Source organism: Lissotriton vulgaris, chromosome 9 (assembly GCF_964263255.1).
Source record: "Lissotriton vulgaris chromosome 9, aLisVul1.2, whole genome shotgun sequence".
Taxonomy (NCBI): Eukaryota; Metazoa; Chordata; class Amphibia; order Caudata; family Salamandridae; genus Lissotriton; species Lissotriton vulgaris.
The window spans coordinates 417,005,012-417,028,138 of NC_141697.1; the positions used below are offsets into that span (position 1 = coordinate 417,005,012).

General features: G+C 48.0%; 1 protein-coding gene across 2 annotated transcripts in view; it reads left to right on the forward strand.

Annotated features, from left to right (window-relative positions):
* TECPR2 (tectonin beta-propeller repeat containing 2) overlaps positions 1-23,127 on the forward strand; it is a 626,110-nt gene that overhangs the window by 207,451 nt on the left and 395,532 nt on the right. For both annotated transcript variants that reach the window (XM_086937834.1, XM_086937835.1), the window contains exon 9: positions 21,424-21,906. In XM_086937834.1, coding sequence (XP_086793960.1) covers positions 21,424-21,906 — 483 coding nt within the window. The remainder of the gene's footprint in view (positions 1-21,423; positions 21,907-23,127) is intronic.

Genomic DNA, 23,127 nt, shown 5'->3' on the forward strand with positions numbered 1-23,127 from the left:
GAAGATTATGTTCAGTGTTTTTTATTGTGACAAAAATCCAAGAACAGAAGTGAAATATTAACATCTTTTTGTGATTTGTAATAAAGCGTGAAAGCTTGAAAACAGCTTGAAACATTGAAAGAACATATTTGAACCAGTGATGCTGTGGTTGCGCTGAGTGATGCTGTGGTTACGCTGAGTGATGCTGTTGTTGCGCTGAGTGATGCTGTGGTTGCGCTGAGTGATGCTGTGGTTGCGCGGAGTGATGCTGTGGTTGCGCTGAGTGATGCTGTGGTTGCGCTGAGTGATACTGTGGTTGCGCTGAGTGATGCTGTGGTTGCGCTGAGTGATGCTGTGGTTGCGCTGAGTGATGCTGTGGTTGCGCTGAGTGGTGTGTGCATCGGTGGAGCTTAGTGTGTGCATTGGTGGAGCTGTTTGGTGGGTGCGTTGGTGGAGCTTAGTTGGAGCATCAGTGGAGCTGTGTGGTGGGTGCATCGGTGGAGCTGTGTGGTGGGTGCCTCGGCGGAGCTGTGTGGTGGGTGCATCGGTGGAGCTGTGTGGTGGGTGCCTCGGCGGAGCTGTGTGGTGGGTGCCTCGGCGGAGCTGTGTGGTGCGTGCATCGGCGGAGCTGTGTGGTGGGTGCATTGGTGGAGCTGTGTGGTGGGTGCATCGGCGGAGCTGTCTGGTGGGTGCATCGGTGGAGCTGTGTGGTGGGTGCATCGGTGGAGCTGTGTGGTGGGTGCATCTGTGGAGCTGTGTGGTGGGTGCATCGGTGGAGCTGTGTGGTGGGTGCATCGGTGGAGCTTTGTGGTGGGTGCCTTGGTGGAGCTGTATGGTGGGTGCCTCAGTGGAGCTGTGTGGTGGGTGCATCGGTGGAGCTGTGTCGGTGGAGCTGTGTGGTGGGTGCATCAGTGGAGCTGGGTGGTGGTTGCATCAGTGGAGCTGTGTCGGTGGAGCTGTGTGGTGGCTGCATCAGTGGAGCTGTGTGGTGGCTGCATCGGTGCAGCTGTGTGGTGGGTGCCTCGGTGGAGCTGTGTGGTGGGTGCATCAGTGGAGCTGTGTGGTGGGTGCATCGGTGGAGCTGTGTAGGTAGAGCTGTGTGGTGGGTGCATCGGTGGAGCTGTGTGGTGGGCGCATAGTTTAAATTTAGAATTTCAAAAAAAGTGCTGACGCAAGACCGCATCAAGGCGCTTTATTTTTCTTCACTTTAAACTATGCACCTACAAACAAGTTAACATTGTTATTTTCTGTATACTTAATATGCAGTTTATACTTGAACAAATGTCTGATGTTCCCATTTAAATTGGCTGCTCTAGCCGTAAGACGGCAGCACAGACATGTACACAAACGGAGGGGGTTGAAGAGAAGTGTTGAATTTCAGCCTAACTCATTTTTTCTATCTGGGAAATTGCATGTGGCGAGATGTGCCAGGGTCAGATTGCAGCTCTCCCAGGCACAGTTGATAAACACCTTTTGTCTTTCACAATACATTTCACGGAAAAAATGTCAAGAAAAGGTGTGAAAACTAATGAATGCAACCCCCTACAAAAACCAATGAGGTAACCATGCCAAAAGATCGTTCCCGAGTGTCACCAGCTAACAGAAACGGTGTAATTTTATGATGGATGAGATACTGCAACAACTGACGAGGCAATACCTGACAAGTTAACATCTAGTAATGACCCCTTCCTCAACCGACCCCAAAACGTTCATGAGCCTCTGTGAAGAGCACTTTAACATTGGATCGCTAACATATGGTTCTGAGTTTTAAGCCTGCACTTCGAAACCCAGAAGTACCTGGTGTGAGCAGAAGTTCCCGAACCTTGAACCAGGTTTACCAGGACCTTCATTATAATGGTCAAGAGTTGAAATCACAGAGTAGCATACCCATCCAGCACCAGTAATTATAGTCACCCACGCGTGCCTCATGGGGAGGTAGCCATATACTTCAAAGTATATGGCTAAATGTTCCACTAAACTCCTTCATCAAACAGATCAGGTAGAGATGAGAGAAATTCACAAGTCGGTGCTCCCGACTGACTCACAGTTAAATCACCAAATGATTGTTTGACACAGGAAACACCAGCCATGGGTTCTGAAAACGTAAGGTGTGTATGTGTTACATATCGAGAACTTTAGCACCAGGAGACTGGGGATGTAAGACTTAACGATGCACGCACTTCAAACTATATGGCAAACAATATGATTACAAGCACGCAGAGAGCGCTGCATTAAAAAGGTACTTGATGTGAAGGGTGCCTTCTGGAATAGAAGGGGAGGGTTGGACAACTCAATTTATTGTAGCAATTTCGTGTGCCACCGATGTTATTACCCGTCTGCACAGGTCTATATACAGTTACGTCCAAGTAATTGCTCCATCTATGTGACATTTACAGTGCAGCATGACAGGTTGTCTTTTAACCAATTTGTAAAAAAAATATTGTCGCCTTTTCACTAAAAAGAAATCTCGGCACCGGAAATCTCTCATAAACACATGTTCTTATGTTCTCATTTACATTGGCTGCTCTAGCCGTAAGACGGCAGCACAGACATGTACACAAACGGAGGGGGTTGAAGAGAAGTGTTGAATTTCAGCCTAACGCATTTTTTCTATCTGGGAAATTGCATGTGGCGAGATGTGCCAGGGTCAGATTGCAGCTCTCCCAGGCACAGTTGATAAACACCTTTTGTCTTTCACAATACATTTCACGGAAAAAATGTCAAGAAAAGGCGTGAAACCAGGACAGGTCTGCGCAAACCACAAGTACAAGCATCAACTGTAACAGACTGCTTCACCGTGTCACTTTCATGCCACTATTCAAGATGACAGAGCTATGGGTTTTAAAGTGCAGTAACATACAGGTCCGAGTATCAACATAAGTTGATAACAGCTTAAAATGCGGTAGCACAGCACCAAATGTCAACCTTCTCTAACATTCCACTCTAGTCCGGAAAACCAAAACATGGAAAGGGTTTAAAAAAAACAAGACCGAGGGAAGGCAGAGAAGGGGGGGGGAGGAGAAATGCGACACGGCGGGCAGGGGAGGGGGCGGAGCGGGGAGAGGGTGTGAAAGCAGCAGGGGCCTTTGAAGTGAAGCTAAGCTTCACTTCAAAGGTGTGGGAGGAGTGCGGCTGAGGGAACAGACGGCGATTTGATGATGTGCACGCGCATTTTAGGTCAATGCGCTTGCGCATTGACCTAAAAGCCACGGGCACAGCACCAAATCGCCCAGTTAGGTAAAGTCTGTTTAAGACGCTATAGTCTCGCTCTGCTCAATGCCCTTGCGCATTGAGAGGCGAGACCTAAAAATGACTAGAAAAGAACAAGAAGGAGAAGTTGAAAATGGAACAGCAGAAAACCTACTATAAGGAGGAATCCAACATGGACAAAGCGAAAAAAGGAAATGAAATGATCAGCCACTAGAAGAATTCGAAGTATCCATGGCGCCACCAGAGTGAAGATAAAAAAAGTTTCTGAGTTCTCCAGGATCTTGAAAGGTCCACGTTTTGTTTTGGTAAGTAACTTTGAAAATACAAGGGTGAAAAAACCCATATCGAGCGCCGAGAGATCATAGAGGTGCTCGAAGATTCAGAAACTCCTTTCTTCTGGATGCTGTTGCATTGGAGATATCTTGAGATAAGAACACTCTCTGACCCATCCACGAAATTTGTTGTTTGGATCTGGCTGCAGAAAGAACTGAAAGGAGATCCGTGAATTTTAAAAAGAGAATAATAACACTTCTTGGCTTCGGGGACTCAGATGAACGTGAACCCAGTCTGTGAGCTCTCTGAATGATAATAGAGGTGTTTGGGGGCATATCTAATAGCTTAGGAATGAAGGAAGTGAAGAAAGTGAAGAAAGTGACAGGGTCATGACCTTCCAGAGATTCTGGTAAACCATAAATGCGAAGATTGTTCCTTCTATTCCTATTTTCCAAGTCCCCGGTATGTTGCTGGAGAGCAAGAACTGACTTTTCCAAAGAAGCAATGCGTTGAGAATTAGATTGCACAACCGAAACTTGTTGCTCAACAGAAGTAATTCTGGTATCCATCGACGACCAGTTCTCTTTCAAAATTTGCATGTCTTTGTTGGTTTCTTCAACAAAGGGCCGAAGGGCACGTATCTCCTCTAAAAGTAACTCCATTGAGATTGGAGAAGCAGGTTTACCGGTGAGGGAGGGTCTTGTTTTAGACGTTTCGAAGTAGTTGGAGGAGAAGGTTCATTTGACGCAGGCTGGGATGAAGAAGAACGATGCGGGGGAAGATTAGCCATTTGATCCACCGTTGCAGAGACACCAGAAGAAATTAAAGTGGAAGACTCTTGATGAGGTCTAGAGGGGACAAAAACAAACTTGGGCTGTCACAATTTGCCCATATACAAACTATTCCATGAGTAACTGCACAGCTACCGAATTACTGCAATATACAGAAATAGAGTTCCGTTGGCTAGTAAATCCAATTTAAACAGAGGAACTGCTGGTGACAATGAAGAGAGGAGCACACATCTCTGAATGATAATTTGCATGTGCAATACACTATAACCGTTGAGAAATAGTCAGTTGATCTTGAAGATGTAAAAGAAGCAAGAGTCCTGTAGCATTAGAACGTAGAAGCCAGTGCAAAACAATGAATTACATGCTCTCTTCCTGTGCCGGATAGAAGAAGAGGACAGCCGTTGAAAAATTATGAGTCACGGAGGAGTTTAGCATGAAGAGATGGATGAGGCTGTAGAGAAGCTTGCTTCGTGAGGTGAAAACATTCAGTAAAAAGCTGAGGTGACAAGCTGAGAGAGAGTCATCACTGGTAACAAATTGATAATGCGCTGACAGAAGATTATTTCAAAGCAATGTACTGCATCATAGGGAGTTGATAGGTAAGAGAACTCTGCAGCATGAAGAGACATGAAAACACTGCTTTAAAGCACAAGTAAGATGTATAAAGTAAATGGAGAAAATAAAGCAACCTAAGTCTGCCAAGAACCAGTGATTTATATCCACTTGCTTACTGGAGATATTGCAGCAAGAATTACATGCTGTTATCATTAAGAGAGAGTGCAATAGTACAGCCATAAATAATGTTGACAGCCTTCATAGTATTGAGGAAAACTGCTCGAGTGAAAATGATGCAAAGAAATGCTTAGGCTTTAAAACGAGAGCAGTCCACATCCGAAGCTCGCATTACAAGGGAATAAAACAGAGCCAAAAGTCTTACTGCGAGATTAATGTGAGGCGCATGTTCTGTGAGGGAAGAGCCCATGAAATGGCGGCCGCGGGAGGTTCCGAGAATGCGAAATGCTGGCAATAAATAACGCGCTCTCAGAAGATCAATGAAAGGGGCGCGTTTGAAGCAGCTCACGTTCCGGAGATGGTTCGTGGCATGTAGGCAGCCGGAGACGTTGTGGAGCCCCCAGAAACCACGAAGAGGAGAACCGGTGAAGAGGAGAGACACCACGCTGCCATCTTGCGTGGCGCCATAGCCACACCCACTATAAATAACGTGCAAAAGCCATGTTTCTTTTTGGTATGTGCCTGTTATAAATTTCTGTTCGGCATATCAGAACTGGGTAACGGTCCCTAAAGTCCGGGAAGAAGAAATTGGGAGGCAGAGCTTTTTCTGTTGAAGCAGATAGGCTCTGGAAAAACTCTACCTTGTCCTCTTTCATTCTTCAATATGCATATCCCATTTAGGAAAGCCCTTATAAACTGTATAATTACCCTATAAACTATATAATTACCCTATAGGTAGACCTTACTTCATGAAGCTCTCTACCTGTTCACGTGCACTACAACAACTCTATAGCGCCTAGAAGCCCATGGGCCTTTGCGCACCTTATACGTTTTGATCATTTCATTTTATTTAGTTTCAAGTAGATGGTAAATAGATTAGCATAAACTAAGTGCCTCGTTATGAGCTATGTGAAATTTGAGCAGGGATGCAGGGGAAATGTTATCTACGACTCCAGCCTTTATCACCGCATCAACTTGTGGCTATTCAGAGTTTTGGCTAGGCAAAGGGGAATATCTACATGGACACCGAAATCCCGGGTCCTTTTCCACGTCGTGGTTCCAAATTCTGAGGACAAATTCTGGGGCAGGCAGAAAATGTCAGCGGGAGATCTGGTAGGGATCGGCATCTCAGAGAAGGGGAAGCCAGGGCAGGCTACAAGAGTCCAAGGGACTATTATCTACTCCTTCCATGCTCGGGGCATGGAAGAGTGGCGGGGTTGTAGGATTGCACACAGCTGGGATATGCTATTACCTGTGGCTGTCCTGCCTTTGGAGTGGGCAGGAGGTATGAGGGGGATCTAGGGTGAAGTCCAGAGCCCAGTTGGAGGGGATCACCTATCACATCTTGCAGTGTTTCAGTGGATCAAAAGTTCATATTACATTATAATTTATGTGGTGTATATTTACAGCTGTTGTGTAACACCTTCAAGGGAAATTATCCCTTTCTTTTCCTTTTCTTTTCAGAATATACACTCTTTAGCACAGATTCCAAACCACTGCCTTTTTTAAATTCCAGCTGTAATTTTCCCGGTGAAATGGCAGAGAATATTTTTATACAGTCCTGATAGACGGCTCAATGCCTCTTCTAATGCCTCATTTTAAAAGAAAGTTTTAAAATTGTCTCGCTGAATGCTCATGTTCAGCAGAGAGCCATCGACCATAAGTTCCCACGTCCCGGTCTGTTGATCTCTTTCTTGTTTTTCATCACCTTAGAAGTGAACCAAAGCCTTCTGATACCATTCATAGGTGGTCCTGTTGAGGATGCAGTGAAAGTATAGGTCTATTAGAAGAACATTATGGTGAGGGTGTTGTAGGCTCTTTCCTTGTCTACATTGCAGGCAAAATAATGATTCTGTCTACGAGCAGAGGTCTGTTCTGTCTTCTATGAGAGACAACTATTTCCATGAGTCTCTCCCTCTGACACCATTGTTCATCTCGTTGAATTAACCCTTCAGTGGATCCACCTAGTGATTGACAGTGATCGGGCTGATTGCTTCTGTTTCCATGACTGTGGCTAGTGTAGTATGTGAGGCATAGGTGCTCTCCATCTTGTGCCCCCACATACAGATCCTCATGCTCATACAGTTGTTATCCATGGCATTGTTCTTCTTTTACGGTTCTTAAACCTTTTGTCTGACTCTCCAAAATAGCTCCGAAGCATTCGTGAGTAGGAAACAGGCTTGTGGAAGCCTTATGCACTTTATACTATTTACTATATGTGTTTCACCACAGCAATGCTTCTATTGCCTTTTGTAAGGTCGAGGCTTCGATTCTTCCAAGTGGTTTTGTGATGATCTTTGTTTTCTCTTTGCGTCCTTCTTTTGAGGTGTACATTGATTCTCACATTCCATGTTTATCCTAGGCGCCATCTTTGTGTGAAGGATCCAGTGTTTGGCATCCCATTTCCATCAGCAGGAAGACAAGTGAAGTGTATTGGCTGAGAAATTGATTGCAAAAAATAACAAGACTCGTGACAAGGGGTTAAATATGCTAACATTGAATATTATGTGATGCCCAGTATTTTCTGGCCCAGAGAAAAATAAATTCTAGTGTGTTGATACATAAACATGTTTGCTAGTGTGTTATATCACTGTAACATTATGAACCAACCCTCAGTTAAACTTCTAAAATGAAATTGTGAACCGCTCTGCATATGCAGAGCTGTTAAATTTCCTCGGTCCATGTCTTAGTAGCTCCTCCATTCCTCTTTTATTATTTGAATTCTGGAGCTTGTAGTGCTGACTTTATTATGGGACAATAAGAGAGGCGTGGCCAAGTTGGCGTGGCCAAGTTGGCGGGCGAGTAGGACGTGCCTGCTCTACGCTCCGGTCTTTGCCTATGCCCCAGCCCTATAGCTGCACATAGCGGGCCTAGACGGTGCGCCCGACAGCTCGCCCCATCGGTTGTTGTCCTGCGGCGGCCTAGGTCCGGGAGTGGAGCAGCCTCACAGTGTGATCACCAGAGATCGGCGTCTGCTGCCCTGTGCCACATAGTCTGCATCCTGCCCGGCAGGTGCCGAGCAGGCGGGCCCGTTGAGGAACCGCTCTTTTGAGCGCATCCCAAGAACGGCACCTGAAACGACTTGGGCGGACGACACTCTGGGGTACTCAACAGCGGGGTGCCTACCCCCCCCCCCCCCCAGACTACGAGCCTCGACGGAGAAGGAACGGTGATTTGGAAGGTGCTGGCTCATCGAGGTCCTCTGATCTGAAGCGTGTGGAGCGAGCCCGGGCCCTGAGGCCGACGGATGCACTGGGCCGAGAACAACGGCTGCTGGTGAGCCCGACATCGGAGCTGTTTGGGTCGTTTCTCCTGGGCCCAGGCGCCCTCCTTGAGTGGACCGCGCCACATTACATCCCCCCCCCCCCCCCCCGGTCCTCGCAGTGTTGAGCTCTGCGGCCCCCTGGGACAGGAACAGGACCTGGATGCCAGGGCGCATAGGGGACGGCGGGCCAGCGCAGCCTCCTTTGAAGACTTTCACTTCAGTGGCTCCAGACCCGCGCTTGCCCAGGCAGCTGGAGGACGGGCCGGGATTGCTGGGGGAGTGGCTGAGACAGGCGCTGCGGCGGGTGCCTCAGTAGGTGTGAGCAATGCGCCAGAGTGCATGCCCGGACCAACAGCTAGAATGAGAGGCGCCGAACTGTACCACTGAGTGCTTGTCATGCGAAGAGGTTGGGAGGCTTCGTGAGGTGGCTAAACAGTGCTCGAGCCTATAGACATGACTGCTGAGAGGGGTCCGTGACGTGGTCAGGGGAGTGACCGGTCTGCAGTGTGTCGCATTCGCCAGAGTGGGGGACTTGGGAATCACCGTAGACAGCCACTTTAGGCCTAGAACTTGATTGGCTCCCTCTCTGGCCTCTGCTGGCCTGGCGCTTTCGGCCTCTGCTTGGGCTCTTCAACTTTAGCACACAAAGAGAAACAAACACACTTGATCATGGCCACCACTAAATCCAACAAGGAAAGATCGGTGAAGGATCTCCTCCTCAAGGCTGGCGCTGGAGGTGCTGAGGGGCTGTCAACACCGGGGGGCTCCTAGCTGAGCGCGACCAGAGCAAAGCAGACGGACCAGTCACCCATGATATCCTTGAATCTCTTTTCGCTTCCCTTACCGGGGAATTTTACGCCATGAAAAAGGAGCTGACTACGGAGCTCCACGAGATCCGCAGGGACATTGACTCTGTAGGACAAAGAGTTGATGCACTGGAGTCGCAAGCATTGTTGAAGGACTAGGAGATCACTTAACTTCAGCAAAAGGTCCTCCGCCTTCAAGATCAGCAACTGGACCTCCAGGCCCACGCGGAGGACCTCGAGAATCTTTCCAGGTGGAATAATATCAGGATTCGGGTGGTCCCTCAGGGAACATACAGCTAGATTCATCAACCAAAATTGCGTTCGCAATAGCTGCGAATTAGCTATTGCGATCGCAATTCAATGATCTGCAATTCATGAAAAAAAAAGACCAGTTAGGGAAATCGCAAAATCGATTTAGCCAAATCGCAAATTAAATCACAGAATCTAGGTGGAACCCCCTTAGCGAATCAGAATTTGCGAGAATGCAATGATATTGCGATTTCATTTGCGAATTCGCTAAATAATCGCAAACCAAATTCATCAAAAATCGCAAATTGCGAAAAACCACAAAATCGCTATTTGCGATGCGCAATTTAAGAAGAACCCAAACCAGGTAGTAACCTTAAAGTCAATAAAAAAATAATAAAAAAAATCACAAACTAGCCCTGACCAAACATACTTAAGGAGACACAGTAGGAGCATAAGGACATTCACAATGCCAGGACTCTACATGGTGGTTAGGCAGCGAAGGCTCCAGGCTGCAGCAAGGAACAGACGCAGGATTCAGGAGAGAATATTCCGCCAGAGGATCACACTTCTGGGCCAAACTGCGGAGCAAATCTACTGGATGTACCGGCTGAATGGGGCAATGATTACAAACCTCATCCAGGACCTTGACCCCTTGATGCAGCACCCAACAAGGAGGACCAATGCCGTGCCCACCCATGTCCAGGTCTTGTGCAGCCTGCACCTCCTGGCCTCGGGAAGCTTCCAGGGGATAGTTGCATATGCAGGGGGGGGGATCTACCAGAGCACCATGTCCCGCTGCCTAAGAACTTTCCTGGAGGCCATGCTGACCCGTCTACACCATTACATCACATTCCAAACCACCCAACAGGACTTGAATCAAACCAAGCTTGATTTTTACAACATTGCGCAATTCCCCCATGTAATTGGATGCATTGACTGTACCCACATCCACATCTGCCCACCTGCACAAACAGAATACATGTACCGGAACCGCAAGTCCTACCACTCACTGAATATCCAGATGGTGTGCAACGCTAAGACAATCATCACGGACATAGTGGCACAATACCCGGGTAGCACACATGACTCCTTCATATTCCGGCACAGCGGCATGCACACACAACTGGCCAGGGGAGACTTTGGCGAAGGACACCTTCTAGGTAAGTACACATGCCAACAAACCGTACATTGCGACCATGTAGCTGCGCATAACATGCACTCACCCTCTGCTCCTTTCATTTAGGTGACAGCGCCTACAGTCTCCGTGAGTACCTCCTCACCCCATACCTCAACCCTGCCACACCACAGCAACAGCGTTATAATGCTGCACACATCCGCACAAGAAATTACATTGAGCGCACATTTGGGCTTTTGAAGAGCCGATTCTGCATACTACACAAGACTGGTGGGGCCATCAAATACACACCTGAGGTCTGCTGCCGCATCGTGGCCGTGTGTGCAATACTCCACAACATTGCTACCAAGCGGAGGATACCTGTAGAGATCTCTGGCAGTGAGTCGGAAGGGGACAACCGTCCACCTGCACATGTGCGTCATGCACGCGGGGAGAATCCTGCTGAAAGACACAGCCGCTGCAACCAAATCACAATGAATTGTTTCAAGTGCACCCACTCCCCTCACCCAACACTTCACTCATGCATGACAAATTAAATAATGACATGGGTCAGATTAACTTGTGCATATCAATTCTTATTGTTTTTTTCACAATGTAGTAATATTTTTTAATATTGCATGAGAGCTGTATTAACTCATACATCCACATGTATGTGAAGAGGGCATGCTTGTATCATCAGCATGGCCCTGCAGGTACATTTCAAAGAGTCAGTGGCGCCTCCGGGCGGACACTCCCAGTCGCCTTTCGACTTCCTCCACATCAGCATTGGCCCGTGAGGCTGCAGTGGGCCTGGTGCTTCGGCGGGGTACCGTCACCAGCGGCAACGACAGGCTGCTGTGGCTGGAATTGCCCTCACTGGCATCATCCCCCCCACTAGCTTGGCCATGGCCAGTCGCCTGCAGACCCTGCACTGCTGTGGTGACTTGCTCCAGTGCCCTAGCGACGTCCTGGCAGCACTGCACCATTTGAATCTGCATCGCTAGGGAGCGACGCGATAGTTGGGAGGTGGCATTCCTGATGATATGATTTGAGCGTGTGTACGCTGAAAGGTGGGTCAGCAGCTGGCGGCAGCGGCGGCGGTTGACATCCTGCTGGGACAACAGGACCTGGCTGTTTTCACGGACAGCAGCGGTCCTGGTTTGCATGCTGTCAGTGAGCTGTCCTACATTACGTGCAGTCTTGTGCAGCTGCAGGTGGATGGCTGCCAACTGACGTGCCTGCTTCTGATGGACTCGGAGCATCCGACGTTCAATGGACAGGCCAGGACCCCAGACATTTGCCCCCCTGCCAGCGCGTGGTGTTGTCGTGCTGCTCCCTCACCAGTCCGCTGGACTGTGATCGCACAGTGGCTGTGCGCCTTGTCTGCTTCCTGGCTGCAACTGTTGTGGGCTGTGCCATTGCCATGGGTGTTACACGGTGTGGTTGCGGTGTGCCTGTGGCTGCAGGGGTGGCACTGTCCACAGGGGCAGGTGGTAGTACGACTGCTGCTGGTGCGGGCTGTGATGATCCTGGTTGAAGGGAAGGATGGCCCTCTCCCTCGGTGTCGTCGGGGTTGCCGTCGATGTGTAGGGCCTCACTGTCGCTGCTGGGTTGTTGTGTGCCACCTTTGATGTAAATGGGACCGTGATTAATGACATGTTTCTTGCACATGGGAGGTTGCTACATGCATGCAGGCTAGCATTCCCTGACTGGCTTTAGGAATGACTCTCATTTGACAGGTCTGGCTGTATGGGGCTATCTGGAAATTGTGGTCACAATACAAGTCTCACAATGCAATTGGGCATTTCTGGTGTGAATGCCCTGCATAACTGGGGTTTTCTAATGGGTAGCTCTGGAGTCATGGCCATTGTCAGGGGACTGGGTCGCAGTTGCATGGCACTTACCTTGGGATTGTTGGGTGGGTTGGGAGGAGTCCAGCCTGGTGAACCCCACGCATGCTTCGGGATTCAGGGTGTCCTACACGAGGTCCTCCAGTGGGGTGTTGGGTGGTACAGTGGGCTCTCCTCCTCCGGTTGTAATTTGCTCCCCCAACCTCTCTGCAATTTGTTCCTTTGAGGTCATACCACCTCTTTTTGAGTTCCTCAATAGAGCGCTGGGTCACTCCCACTGCATTGACCTTAGTGCGGATGCGCAGCCAAATGCGCCTTTTGTCCGCCTCAGGCACCCTCCGTGAATCCTTACCGAAAAGCCGATCATGGTCCTTTGTGACTCCCTCAATTAAATATTCAAGTTCCTGCTTGGAAAATTTAATTTTCCTTTTCCTTCCAGGGGCACTGCTCCCTGCTGCTTCCTGGGACATATTCTGGGGTTTTTTGTCTCCTGGTTTGCTGCTGCAGGTGGTCTGTAGTGAAGCTCTGGCCAGTGCTGCTTCCACTTTCAGGCTCAGTGAGCAGAATGAGGGAGGGAACTGCCTACTTCCTGGTTGTGATGTCATCATTGTGCTCGAAATGCGACTTCCCGTTTTTGCGATATCGCAATTAGCGAGATCGCAATTTGCGATTTCGGTAATCGCGAGATCGCAATTTCTACACGGAAAAAGGGCGATTCTGCGATTTTGGCATAATCGCAAACGGCAATTGCGGCCGATTGCGATTCGCTTTTTTTAATCGCATTTCTTCATGAATCCCATTCTGCGAATTCTAAATTGCGATTTGGTAATTTTTGCAATTTGGAATTCGCAGAATGTGGCTTTGATGAATCTGGGGGTGAGGGTCAGGACATTGAAGCCTTCGTTGAGGAGCTTTTCCGCCACGTCTTGGAGGTCACCCCAGAGCAGCAGATCAAACTTGATAGGACCCACCGTGTTGGGCCCAAGAGGTCAGCGACTGCCCCCCCTCCGGTTATCTTAACATGCGTACATGATTTTCAACTCAAAGAACGTATCCTGCGGGAGGCGCGAGCCAAGCATACAATTGACTTTTGCTCCTCCAGGCCACTTTTGTATCACGACCTAGCGGCCTCTACTTTGCAGAAAAGGCAGGAGTTTCGACCAGTCACAGCTTTCCTGCACTCAAAGGACATCTCTTACTCCTGGGGCCAACCTTTTAGGATAATTTTTAAATGGGAGGGCCAACTCCGCCAGATCCGCTCCCTGTAGGAGGCTGCTTCGTTCATTAATTTGCCAGTGGATGAACGAGATACCCTGGAGCGGGAGGACACAGCTGGGAGTCGCGAAGGAGTAGCAAGATGGCAGCGAGTGGGGAGGGCTCCACTGAGCCTTCGCCTAGACCCTGCAACAGTGGCTAAAGAGCGTAAGGCTATGATCGCTACATTGGCAGAGGACACTGCAGCTGCAGACTGAACATTGTACAGAGCTGGTAATATGGATTCAATTTACTAGTGGGGCTCATCTAGCTTTCTATAGCTAGGTCTTGGGCGGGACTGGGGCGGCGGGTGGTTCCTGCTGTACATCTCACATCTCCCCATGGAGCTAATGGCCCAGGACATTTCCTGACTTGGTACGTTGTTGTTATCATTTGTTTGTTCTCTTCCAGGGGCAATGGGGTCCTCTCTTCCTCCTTCCAGACACGGTGGGTCATTAAGTTTTACTGGTTGTGGTATTTATTCGAATTTGCAGGCAGGCGTGGTTACCGCGCAGGCCTTACTAGTGCACTGTTGCATCCATTACCATGTGGCTGACATCAAGATCCGGTCCCTCAACGTCAAGGGACTCAATACCATTACAAAAAGACGAGCTGTCCTGTCCTTTTTAGATAACTCGGATGCTCCTATCTGCCTCTTTCAGGAGACACATCTCCTTACACAAGACACCCACAGATTAAGATCCAAAGCATTCACCCATCTACTGTTTTCTTCCCGGGCATCTAAAACAGCGGGAGAGGCAATATTGGTCTCCTCTAGGTTCCGGGGTCAGATAGGCCATAAACAGGCTGAGATTAAAGGCAGGTTCTTGGCTCACACCTTTACGCTAGGGCAGCTTTCTTTTATGGTGGCCTTAGCTTATGTCCCCAACGAAGGGCAGGAGGGGTTCATTCGGGAGGTGGTTCAGGAGCTGACGTGCCTTCCCGACAGATCCCTGTTTTTAGGGGGAGATTTCAATTTGGCCTTTGACAATGAACTTGATAGATCTTTGCAGCGCTGGGGGCACACTGGGGCACTTTCTGGAAATGGAAAGCGCTTCCTTGCAGAGGATGGGCTCACGGATGTCTGGGGACTACGTCACTCGGGATCCAGGGAATACACATTCTACTCGCACCCCCACAAAACGAATACCGGGATTGACTAAGTAATGGCATCAAATACGCTGACGCAACAGACACAGGAGGTTGAGATTCTTCCTTGCCTCCTATCTGATCACTAGGCAGTGAGGGTGTCCCTGTTCTTGCTCCACCTGCAATCCGCTCGTTGTTTCTGGCATCTCTGCGAGACGATGTTGCAGTGATCCTCGGTAGTACAACAGGTCACCAAAACCATAAGTGATTACCTAACCCTCAACTACTCTCCTGACACCTCAACGGCAATTCTGTGGGACGGACTGAATTCAGTGCTCAGGCGGGAGTTCCTGGGAATAGCAGCAGCAGACAATAAGATCAGGAGGGAGAAAAGAGAACAACTAATGGGTGGGGTTACTGAATTGGAGCGTATCCACCAGCGGATGTGCGCACCCAGGGTCTGGAAACAACTTAAGGCGGCAAGGGCCCAGTTAGTGCGTTTGGATGTGGACAGAGCTGAATATGCTGCTTTTCAGCTAAAGCATGCCTTTTACATTGGGGGCGACAGATGCAGGAGACTTTTGGCCAACAGATTACATGCACAGCGGCAGGTATCCTGCAGTAGTAGATCAGCAGGGGGAGGAACAAACTGCGGACCAAGAAATTGCCAAAACTTTCCGACAGTTTTATGCGACTCTATATGAGGCCAAGATTTTATCTGAGGAAGGCCCAGCCCAAAACTTACATGGAGTTACTACGGCTTAGTTAGTTCTGACCAAACCGGGTAAAGATAAATGCATGTGTGAATCTTTTTGCCCCATCTCCCTCACCAATGTGGACCTTAACATTTTTACTGGGATTCTGGCAGGGAGACTCTCTCCCCACCTACCCCGGTTGATAGATCCAGACCAGTGCCGATTTTGTCCCGGGTCGCCAGTGCTCTGACAACACCAAGCGACTCCTACACCTAGTGGATAGATCTGAGTGCTTTCCGGCTGAACGAACGAATTATATTTTCCTTTGACGCGGAGAAAGCGTTCAACAGGGTTCACTGGCCATACCTTTGAGCGACACAGTGTCACCTTGGTCTACCCCACTGCTTCATCGATTGGGTACTCAGCAGTTATACCAAACCAACTGCCTCGGCGCGGGTTAATAGAACTGTCTTAAATTCCTTTTCTATTCAGCGAGGAACACGAAAGGGATGCCCCCTGTCGCCGCTCTTGTTCGCCCTGTATGTGGAGCCTATGGCTCGGTCCCCTTCCAGACGTTGCAGGAAGTTTGGATTACCAGACGGGAGTTTCCTTTTACATGCGGCAGTGGTGGCGGCGATACAGAAACACTGGAAAGGAGGGCTCCTTGAGCCAGAGACGACCATGGCCTGCCAGTATGTAGTGATGGCCGCGGGTACATTTAAAGCGGTGACCTGCCTACACAACAGGTTGGACCCGCTTCTGGGGTTGAAATCGAAATGGGAGGATAGTATAGGTAGGCCCATTCCAGACACAGTGTGGGGACATATTCTGAAGCGAACATGGAAGGGGACAAGGAATGCACGTTTTCAACAGGTGCACTTTTACATCCTACATAGGGCTTACCTGACCCCGGAAAAGATCAAAAGATACTTCCGGGTGAGTGAAGCGCTGTGCCCGAGGTGCCTGGCACCAGAGGTTGACATAGATCACCTGTTGTGGGGCTGTCCAAAGTTGGGGTCGTATTGGCTGGAGGTAGGGGTACTCCTAAATGTGGTGACTGATCGGGAGGTGGATTTTGATATGGCAGCGTGTCTGTTACTCTGGTTTCCACACACAAAGAACACGAAAGTAACGAGCAAATTCATTGATCTGGGGCTTATACTGGCGCAAAGAGAAATTACTTGGCTTCTGGAAGTCTAAGGAGGGACCATCGGTGAGGAGAAGGGTGAATGAACTGCTGAAATGGTCCGAATGTGAGAGTGTGCTCCGGATGAGACAGGCGGTCAGGATTGATAATGAAAAGAGCTTGGAAATGTCAAGGGCGTGGGAGACGATAATCCAGGCGTTACGTGACTACATGGTGGAGGACGAAGAATAGACTAATGGTAGACCTGGGGTTCCATGAGGCTTGAGAGAGTAAAGGCATCACTCGATCTGTAGCGAGACCCATGGTAGCGTTGGCAAGACCAGGCCCACGTCAGCAGCGGTTGCAGGGGGGGGGGGGGAAGGGTGTTGTTTGGGGGAAGTGTTAGGCACCGAGGCCATGATCAGAGAGATACTGCCTTTGAACCTAAGGTTAGAAATGTTTTCAAAGAGTACAGAGAGGGGCCAGACTGGTGGCGAGGGCAATGTGGAGACACCCTAGGTCGACACGATAGGTATCCGTTAGTAGATGGGTATGAGACCAGGATTACAAGTGTGAAGTCGCTCAGCTGGATCGCTAGAGAATGCTGGCTGGTGTAGGAGGAGGGTTGGGAGTTTAGGGGGGTAAAATGCAGATACAGAATGATGCTATTGACCAGTTATCCCTCTGGGATGATCACTGTGATGTTCTTGCTGGTAGTACGGATTGATACGCCGCCCGGCCTCCGGGTTGTGGGCTGAATGGCTGTGTACGATATCCTGTTTACTTTATCCATGCATTGGGACACCATGAGTGTACTGGTTAATCTATTATGTGTACTGGTCTCTAATTCTGCAATAAAAACAAATTAAAAAAAAAAAAAATGGAGCCTATGGCTCAAAGGTCCGGGACCATACCTGTATCGCAGGGGCGCTCTTTGGGGGGTCGGAGCACAAACTCAGCCTCTATGCAGATGATGTTGTGGCCACACTGGAATACCCCATGGAATCTCTTCCTGCCTTGCTTGCGGAACTGGATAGGTTTGCTTCAATTTCGGGCTTCAAGATCAATGGGCATACGACACAAGCTCTTAACCTCTCTCTTGAACCTGATACATTGGATCTGCTGAGGCGGTCCTATCATATCCACTGGGCACGAGACTCTATTCCCTATCTGGGTCTTCAACTTTCCGCTAGCATACAGCTCACCAACACTATGAACTACACATCATTGTTAAGGCACTTTCGGGATTACCTTAAGAAATATCGGCCTCACTCGTTGTCATGGTTGCGTCGCATAGCGGCCATAAAAATGATGATACTTCCCAAGATCATCTATCGGTTTCAAACACTTCCACTAGTGCCTCCGACAGGAGTTATACTCTCGCTGCAGAGGGACATAGAACGTTTTATTTGGCGGGATGAGAGAGCTCGACTGCGCAGAAAACAAACATACAAGGATCCCATTGAAGGAGGTCTGGGTGTCCCCAACTTGCAGACCTACTGGGTGGTGGTTCAAATATGAGTGCTGGTTAAATGGTCTTGCCCATAGTCCGAGCCACACTGGCTGTTCATGGACTGGGCACTCGCTGGACAGCCTTTGTGGGGGGTCCCCTTCCTTACCCGAATGGCGAGACATCGAAACTTGTACCTTTCCCAAGTCACTCGTCCTACTCTTTTAGCCTGTGACAGGTTCACTGCCTCTAGAGGGCTTACGACCGTCCTGTCCCCGATCAAACCCATAGTTCATAATCCCGACTTTACCCCAGGGCTAGATTCAGTGAGGTTCCGACATTGAACTGAGGAGGGCCTGCATTCCATAGGGAACTTCTTTGACACCACAGGGCCACGATCCTTCTCTGACTTCCGCAGGGACCAGGGCACGCCCGAATCAGAACGATATCATTATTTACACATCTGCCACTGGGTGCTCCACTCTGAGGTGAGGAAGGGTGCTGAGAGATATCTTACACCATTCGAGAAATGGTTGCTCACGAGAAACACCACTGGGAAAACACAGGGTCAGCTACGCAGGGAGGGGGAGTTGGGCTTAGCTCTGACGCAGAAGGAGTGGTCGGGCGTCTACTATAGGGCCCGCCGCACAGCGCATAATGTAGCTTCCACTGAAACGGCCATAAAAGTAGTCACCTATTGGTATTTGTCCCCTCCCTGTCTTCACAGAGGTAACCCCGCTCGTAGACCCCTCTGTTGGAGAGCTTATGGTTTGCTAGGTACCCTTACCCATCTGTTGTGGGATGCCCCTCTCTAGCGGGTTATTGGAAGCAGATTTTGGATGACATTGACTCTCGTTTCGTTTATTAGGTCTTTATTTCGATTATCAAATCATGAAAGACAGCAGTACATCAATAAATTCATATTGTGGACCGTTAATTTCCACCATAAAGTAAGGTTTATAGCAGCTTATCCATACAAATATTTTAAGATTGATAAAACCAGTATGAATAATTCACATAAAACCATAAGTTAATCCTTCCTGCTATACATTCATATTACCATTTAAAAAGGTGAAAAATTATAAAATCAACTACATAAGAACATTTTTAATATCATCCTGGGAACTAACAAATATTTAAATATGACTACAATGGCCTGATTGTGAGAGGATTAACCCTTTACATATTAGCTACATTCCGAACCTTGGCAATTTTGCTGCGAATGGCCCACATCCAGCCCAAGAATTTAGCTAGGGCAATTGTTATGGGCTCACTTGTGTCTGTCTTTAGAATCCTTAGTGCCTCGGTACCCTCCCTAGTACCAAGGTTTAGACAGATTGGTTTGAGCCATCTGTATCGAGGGGCTTTATAGGCTGGACAGACAAAGTGAACATGTGGTATAGTTTCCCTCTGCAATGAACGTGTTCCATTTATCGTCATTCAGAGGATGCCATTTGCAGGTAAAAGTCTTAATTGGAAGTGAGCCCACTCTGTATTGATGATACAGTTTCCTGTCAAGTGATACCGTAATATAATCCCAATAAGGTTTGTAATGGTACTCCTGTTTCCTCTCCAGGAAGTCCCTCGTCAAGGTTGGACTCATGGTGGATGAAAAAAGTTTCATCCTATTCATGTTCCAAAAGGCTGTCTTAAACTCTTTCTTTGAAGGAAGAGAGTTGCCTTCAGGGTTTTCCCATATAACATTCATCCCCATGTCGCTCAAGGTGGTTTCAATCCTTCTCAACCAGGAGATCTTACAGGAGGTGTTGGCCTGCCTGATTTCAAGCAGTGCCCGGGCATACAGAGACAGCTCGGGAGTAGCCCATCATTTTCTCCAAAGTACCACAGGTCTAAAACGAGCGATATCCTCTAACTGGTTGCAGCCCAAATCAAGATAGAGAGGCAACAGGGGGGTCAATGGAGGGAGGGAAAGTAGAGTTCTCACAAACTTGTTCTGGGCTACAATCAGGGGTGTTAAATCTGAAAAGCCCCATAGTTCCGCCCCATAAAGTACTGAGGTACTAATTTAAGAATAGTAAATCTTCAGTACGGGAGCCACAGATCAGACACTGGGTGCTCCACTCCGAGGTGAGGGAAGGTGCTGAGAGATATCTTACATCATTCGAGAATTGGTTGCTCACGCGACACACCACTGGGAAAACACTGGGCCAGCTACGCAGGGAGGGGGAGTTGGGCTTGGCTCTGACGCAGAAGGAGTGGTCGGGCGTCTACTATAGGGTCCGCCGCACGGCGCATAATGTAGCTTCCACTGAAACGGCCACAAAAGTAGTCACCTATTGGTATTTGACCCCTCCCTGTCTTCACAGAGGTAACCCAGCTCGTAGACCCCTCTGTTGGAGAGCTTGTGGTTCGCTAGGTACCCTCACACATCTGTTGTGGGAATGCCCCTCTCTAGTGGGTTATTGGAAGCAGATTTTGGATGACATTGACACTCACTTTGCCACTCAAATTCCGCACCTCCTGGTGTATACACTCCTGTGCCTCCCAAACCCAGTCACCTTTCCACTTAAATCCCAGAGGGGTAAGCAAATGGCACTAGCTCTGGGGGCGGCCATACAAAATATTCTCTCTCCTTGGGGTACCCCGACAGTACCCAACCTGACTATGATGGCACCTTAGGCTATGGGGTTTCCTGGGGTTGGAGAAAATCTTGTTGTCCCTTGTAAACCCGGGCACCTCATTTCACGACTTGTGGGAACCCTTTCTCAAACTTTTGACATCCGAGTTCACGCAACTCACCTGCCCTAAATACCTGAGATTGCTGCGACTAGCAGACCCACCCAAGCAAACAGCCTCGGACACTTCTGCTACTCAGTAAGACCCCTTCCCAAAAGGTCATCTTTCATATAATCATGGACGTCCATCGCAGAAGAATACTCAACCGAAGCTATGGGAGGGGGGGTGTTTGTTCTTTCTGTTATTGTAAAGTTTGCCAAAAGCAATGATCCTTGTGTCGGATTGTATTTGATAGGCATGAAACACGTTGGCTTGTATGTTGACATATTGTCTTGAAAATCAATAAAAGAGATCTAAACTAAATAATGGGACAATACATATCCCAGTATGCAAAAAGCAAAATCTAGTCTGGATGAGCCACTCAAGCATGGACATGTGAAACATAAAGTCTCTGCATATGTTTGGGGTTTTTGATAGTCTGAAAACAGTGACCTAATGAAAAATGATGGGCCCCCTTGCAGAATATGATGAGGGGCCCCTCAAGTCTGAATGGGGTTCCTCTTGAAGGATGGGGGGTGCTGGGGTGTTGGAAGCACCCCCACGCTGCTGGGGCCTGTGGTAATCCCCTGTCTAAAAATGGCCTTCTGAATCAGTCGTGTTTGGGTATGTTCATTACTTAAAGAAGGTTTTGAATTTAAATGAATGTGGCATAAATAAAATGATTTCTTGCTGAAACTAGAGCCTGGTATAGAATTATTTATACCCTCTTGTTCTTTCATGCCCTGTACTTGTTTCGCATAAACGTGTGGTAAAGAGACACTGAATTGTTTTTTGTGTTGGCAGCTTTTGATGGTAATACGAAATTACAGTCTCCAATGAGTCTAAAACCATCACCCAGGCCTGCTTCTCCTTTGGAAACCCACTCAACCCAATTCAAGCAAGATTCACTTATTGCTGTGCCACACACCATCTCAACCGGTGGTGATGGTGAACATATTGTGCCTTCGTCTGTGAAAAACGACATAGAATGTGGTATATTCTGTGAGAAAATTCAGTTGCAAAGCCTTAGTTTTGATGAAAAGGTGGAGGACTCTGGGAGCGGTGACCTAAGGAGAGGAGGATACAATGCAGCAAGTGAAACAAGCTCACTCAATTCAGTGGACAGCGGTTCTAGCTCAACTGCAGCTGGGGACTATGAAGCGCCGGAAGTCTTAAGAGAGGACCCACCCCCTTCTCAACGGTTCAGCACAATCAGCACTGAAGAGTTTGATCAGGAGCTTATTGTGAAATCCATTAAGGTGAAGAGGAGAAAAAAGAAAAGACCAGGTAACTATTCACTATATGTTTACTGTCAGATGTTTATTTCACTTGGGTACTGTGTGCGGTTATTACCTAGTTTTTTTTTTTACAGAAAATATGTTTGAACCCTATTTATATCCAAATTCATATCTGACAAATTCCCAACTCAGACAATCTTGGCTAGAATTTGATGGTACTTCTGAAAAGGACCTTACATGTTTACCCCTGCGAAACAGTGAGATTATAGATTTATATGAAAGACCACCTTTAACCTTATTCATGGTTACGCTAAACAAATGTATCTCTTCAGGTTAATGGCTGCTACAGTTAAGGTATTGTGGGTGGGGGGAGAGGGGGCATACCTATCACCTTTGCGGCCTGCCCTTTGATACTCCATCCCAGCAGATTATGATTGAAATATTTTGCCAGTTTAGTGAATTTCAGGTATGTTAGAATTTCTAAGCCACATGTTTTAGTAACTGAGCTACTGACCATGATTCATACATAGGCATTACCTTGACTACAGCCTTCTGAAGGTTTCAACAGTATGCAGATTAACTCTCCACAAATAAATGACATCTCTTGATATAGAAAGAGTGTACATCTTATTAAAATTATAATAGACAACAACATTTTTGCTCACAGAAAGCAAAACCAGAAATCTAAGGGTAGCATAAAGGCACATTAATTTGTCCTTCAAATGTGGAGTTTCTTTTGTTTGATTCATCACTGAAAATTCCAGTAAATGAAGGACATTTGTATTTTCCGCACGGAATGTCTTGCAAACAGAGAAACCTAAAATATTCACAACTGCCCAGGAGCCCCATTTCGTCGTGCCAAATGCTGGCAAGGGCGATTACATGTGGGTACCCATAATAACTATAGCTTGTGGTCCACACTAGGCCTTCTCTTGTCAATCTCACGCAGTTAGCATGCGAGCCTTGCAAGAGCTGTCCATGAGGTGTGATGAATTTCCTTTTGCGTCTGTAGCTAGCTGATTGATTGCTATATTCTGATTGTTCCTTCTTGTGTCATAGAGTTGGACGTCTTGGCTCTTGTCAGTCCACTGCCCTCAAGGGTTTCTTCTGTCCTGGTGGGACCTTCTCTCTTATTTCCATCAGTTGATTGAGATACTGCAAGTCTATTAGGTGCCTCTACATCTTTTCTAAAATTGTAGTTTACTGAGGAGCTGTTGTACATCTGTGATTGTACCTGTATGGGACCTCTGGGTCACATTCCAATGTTCAC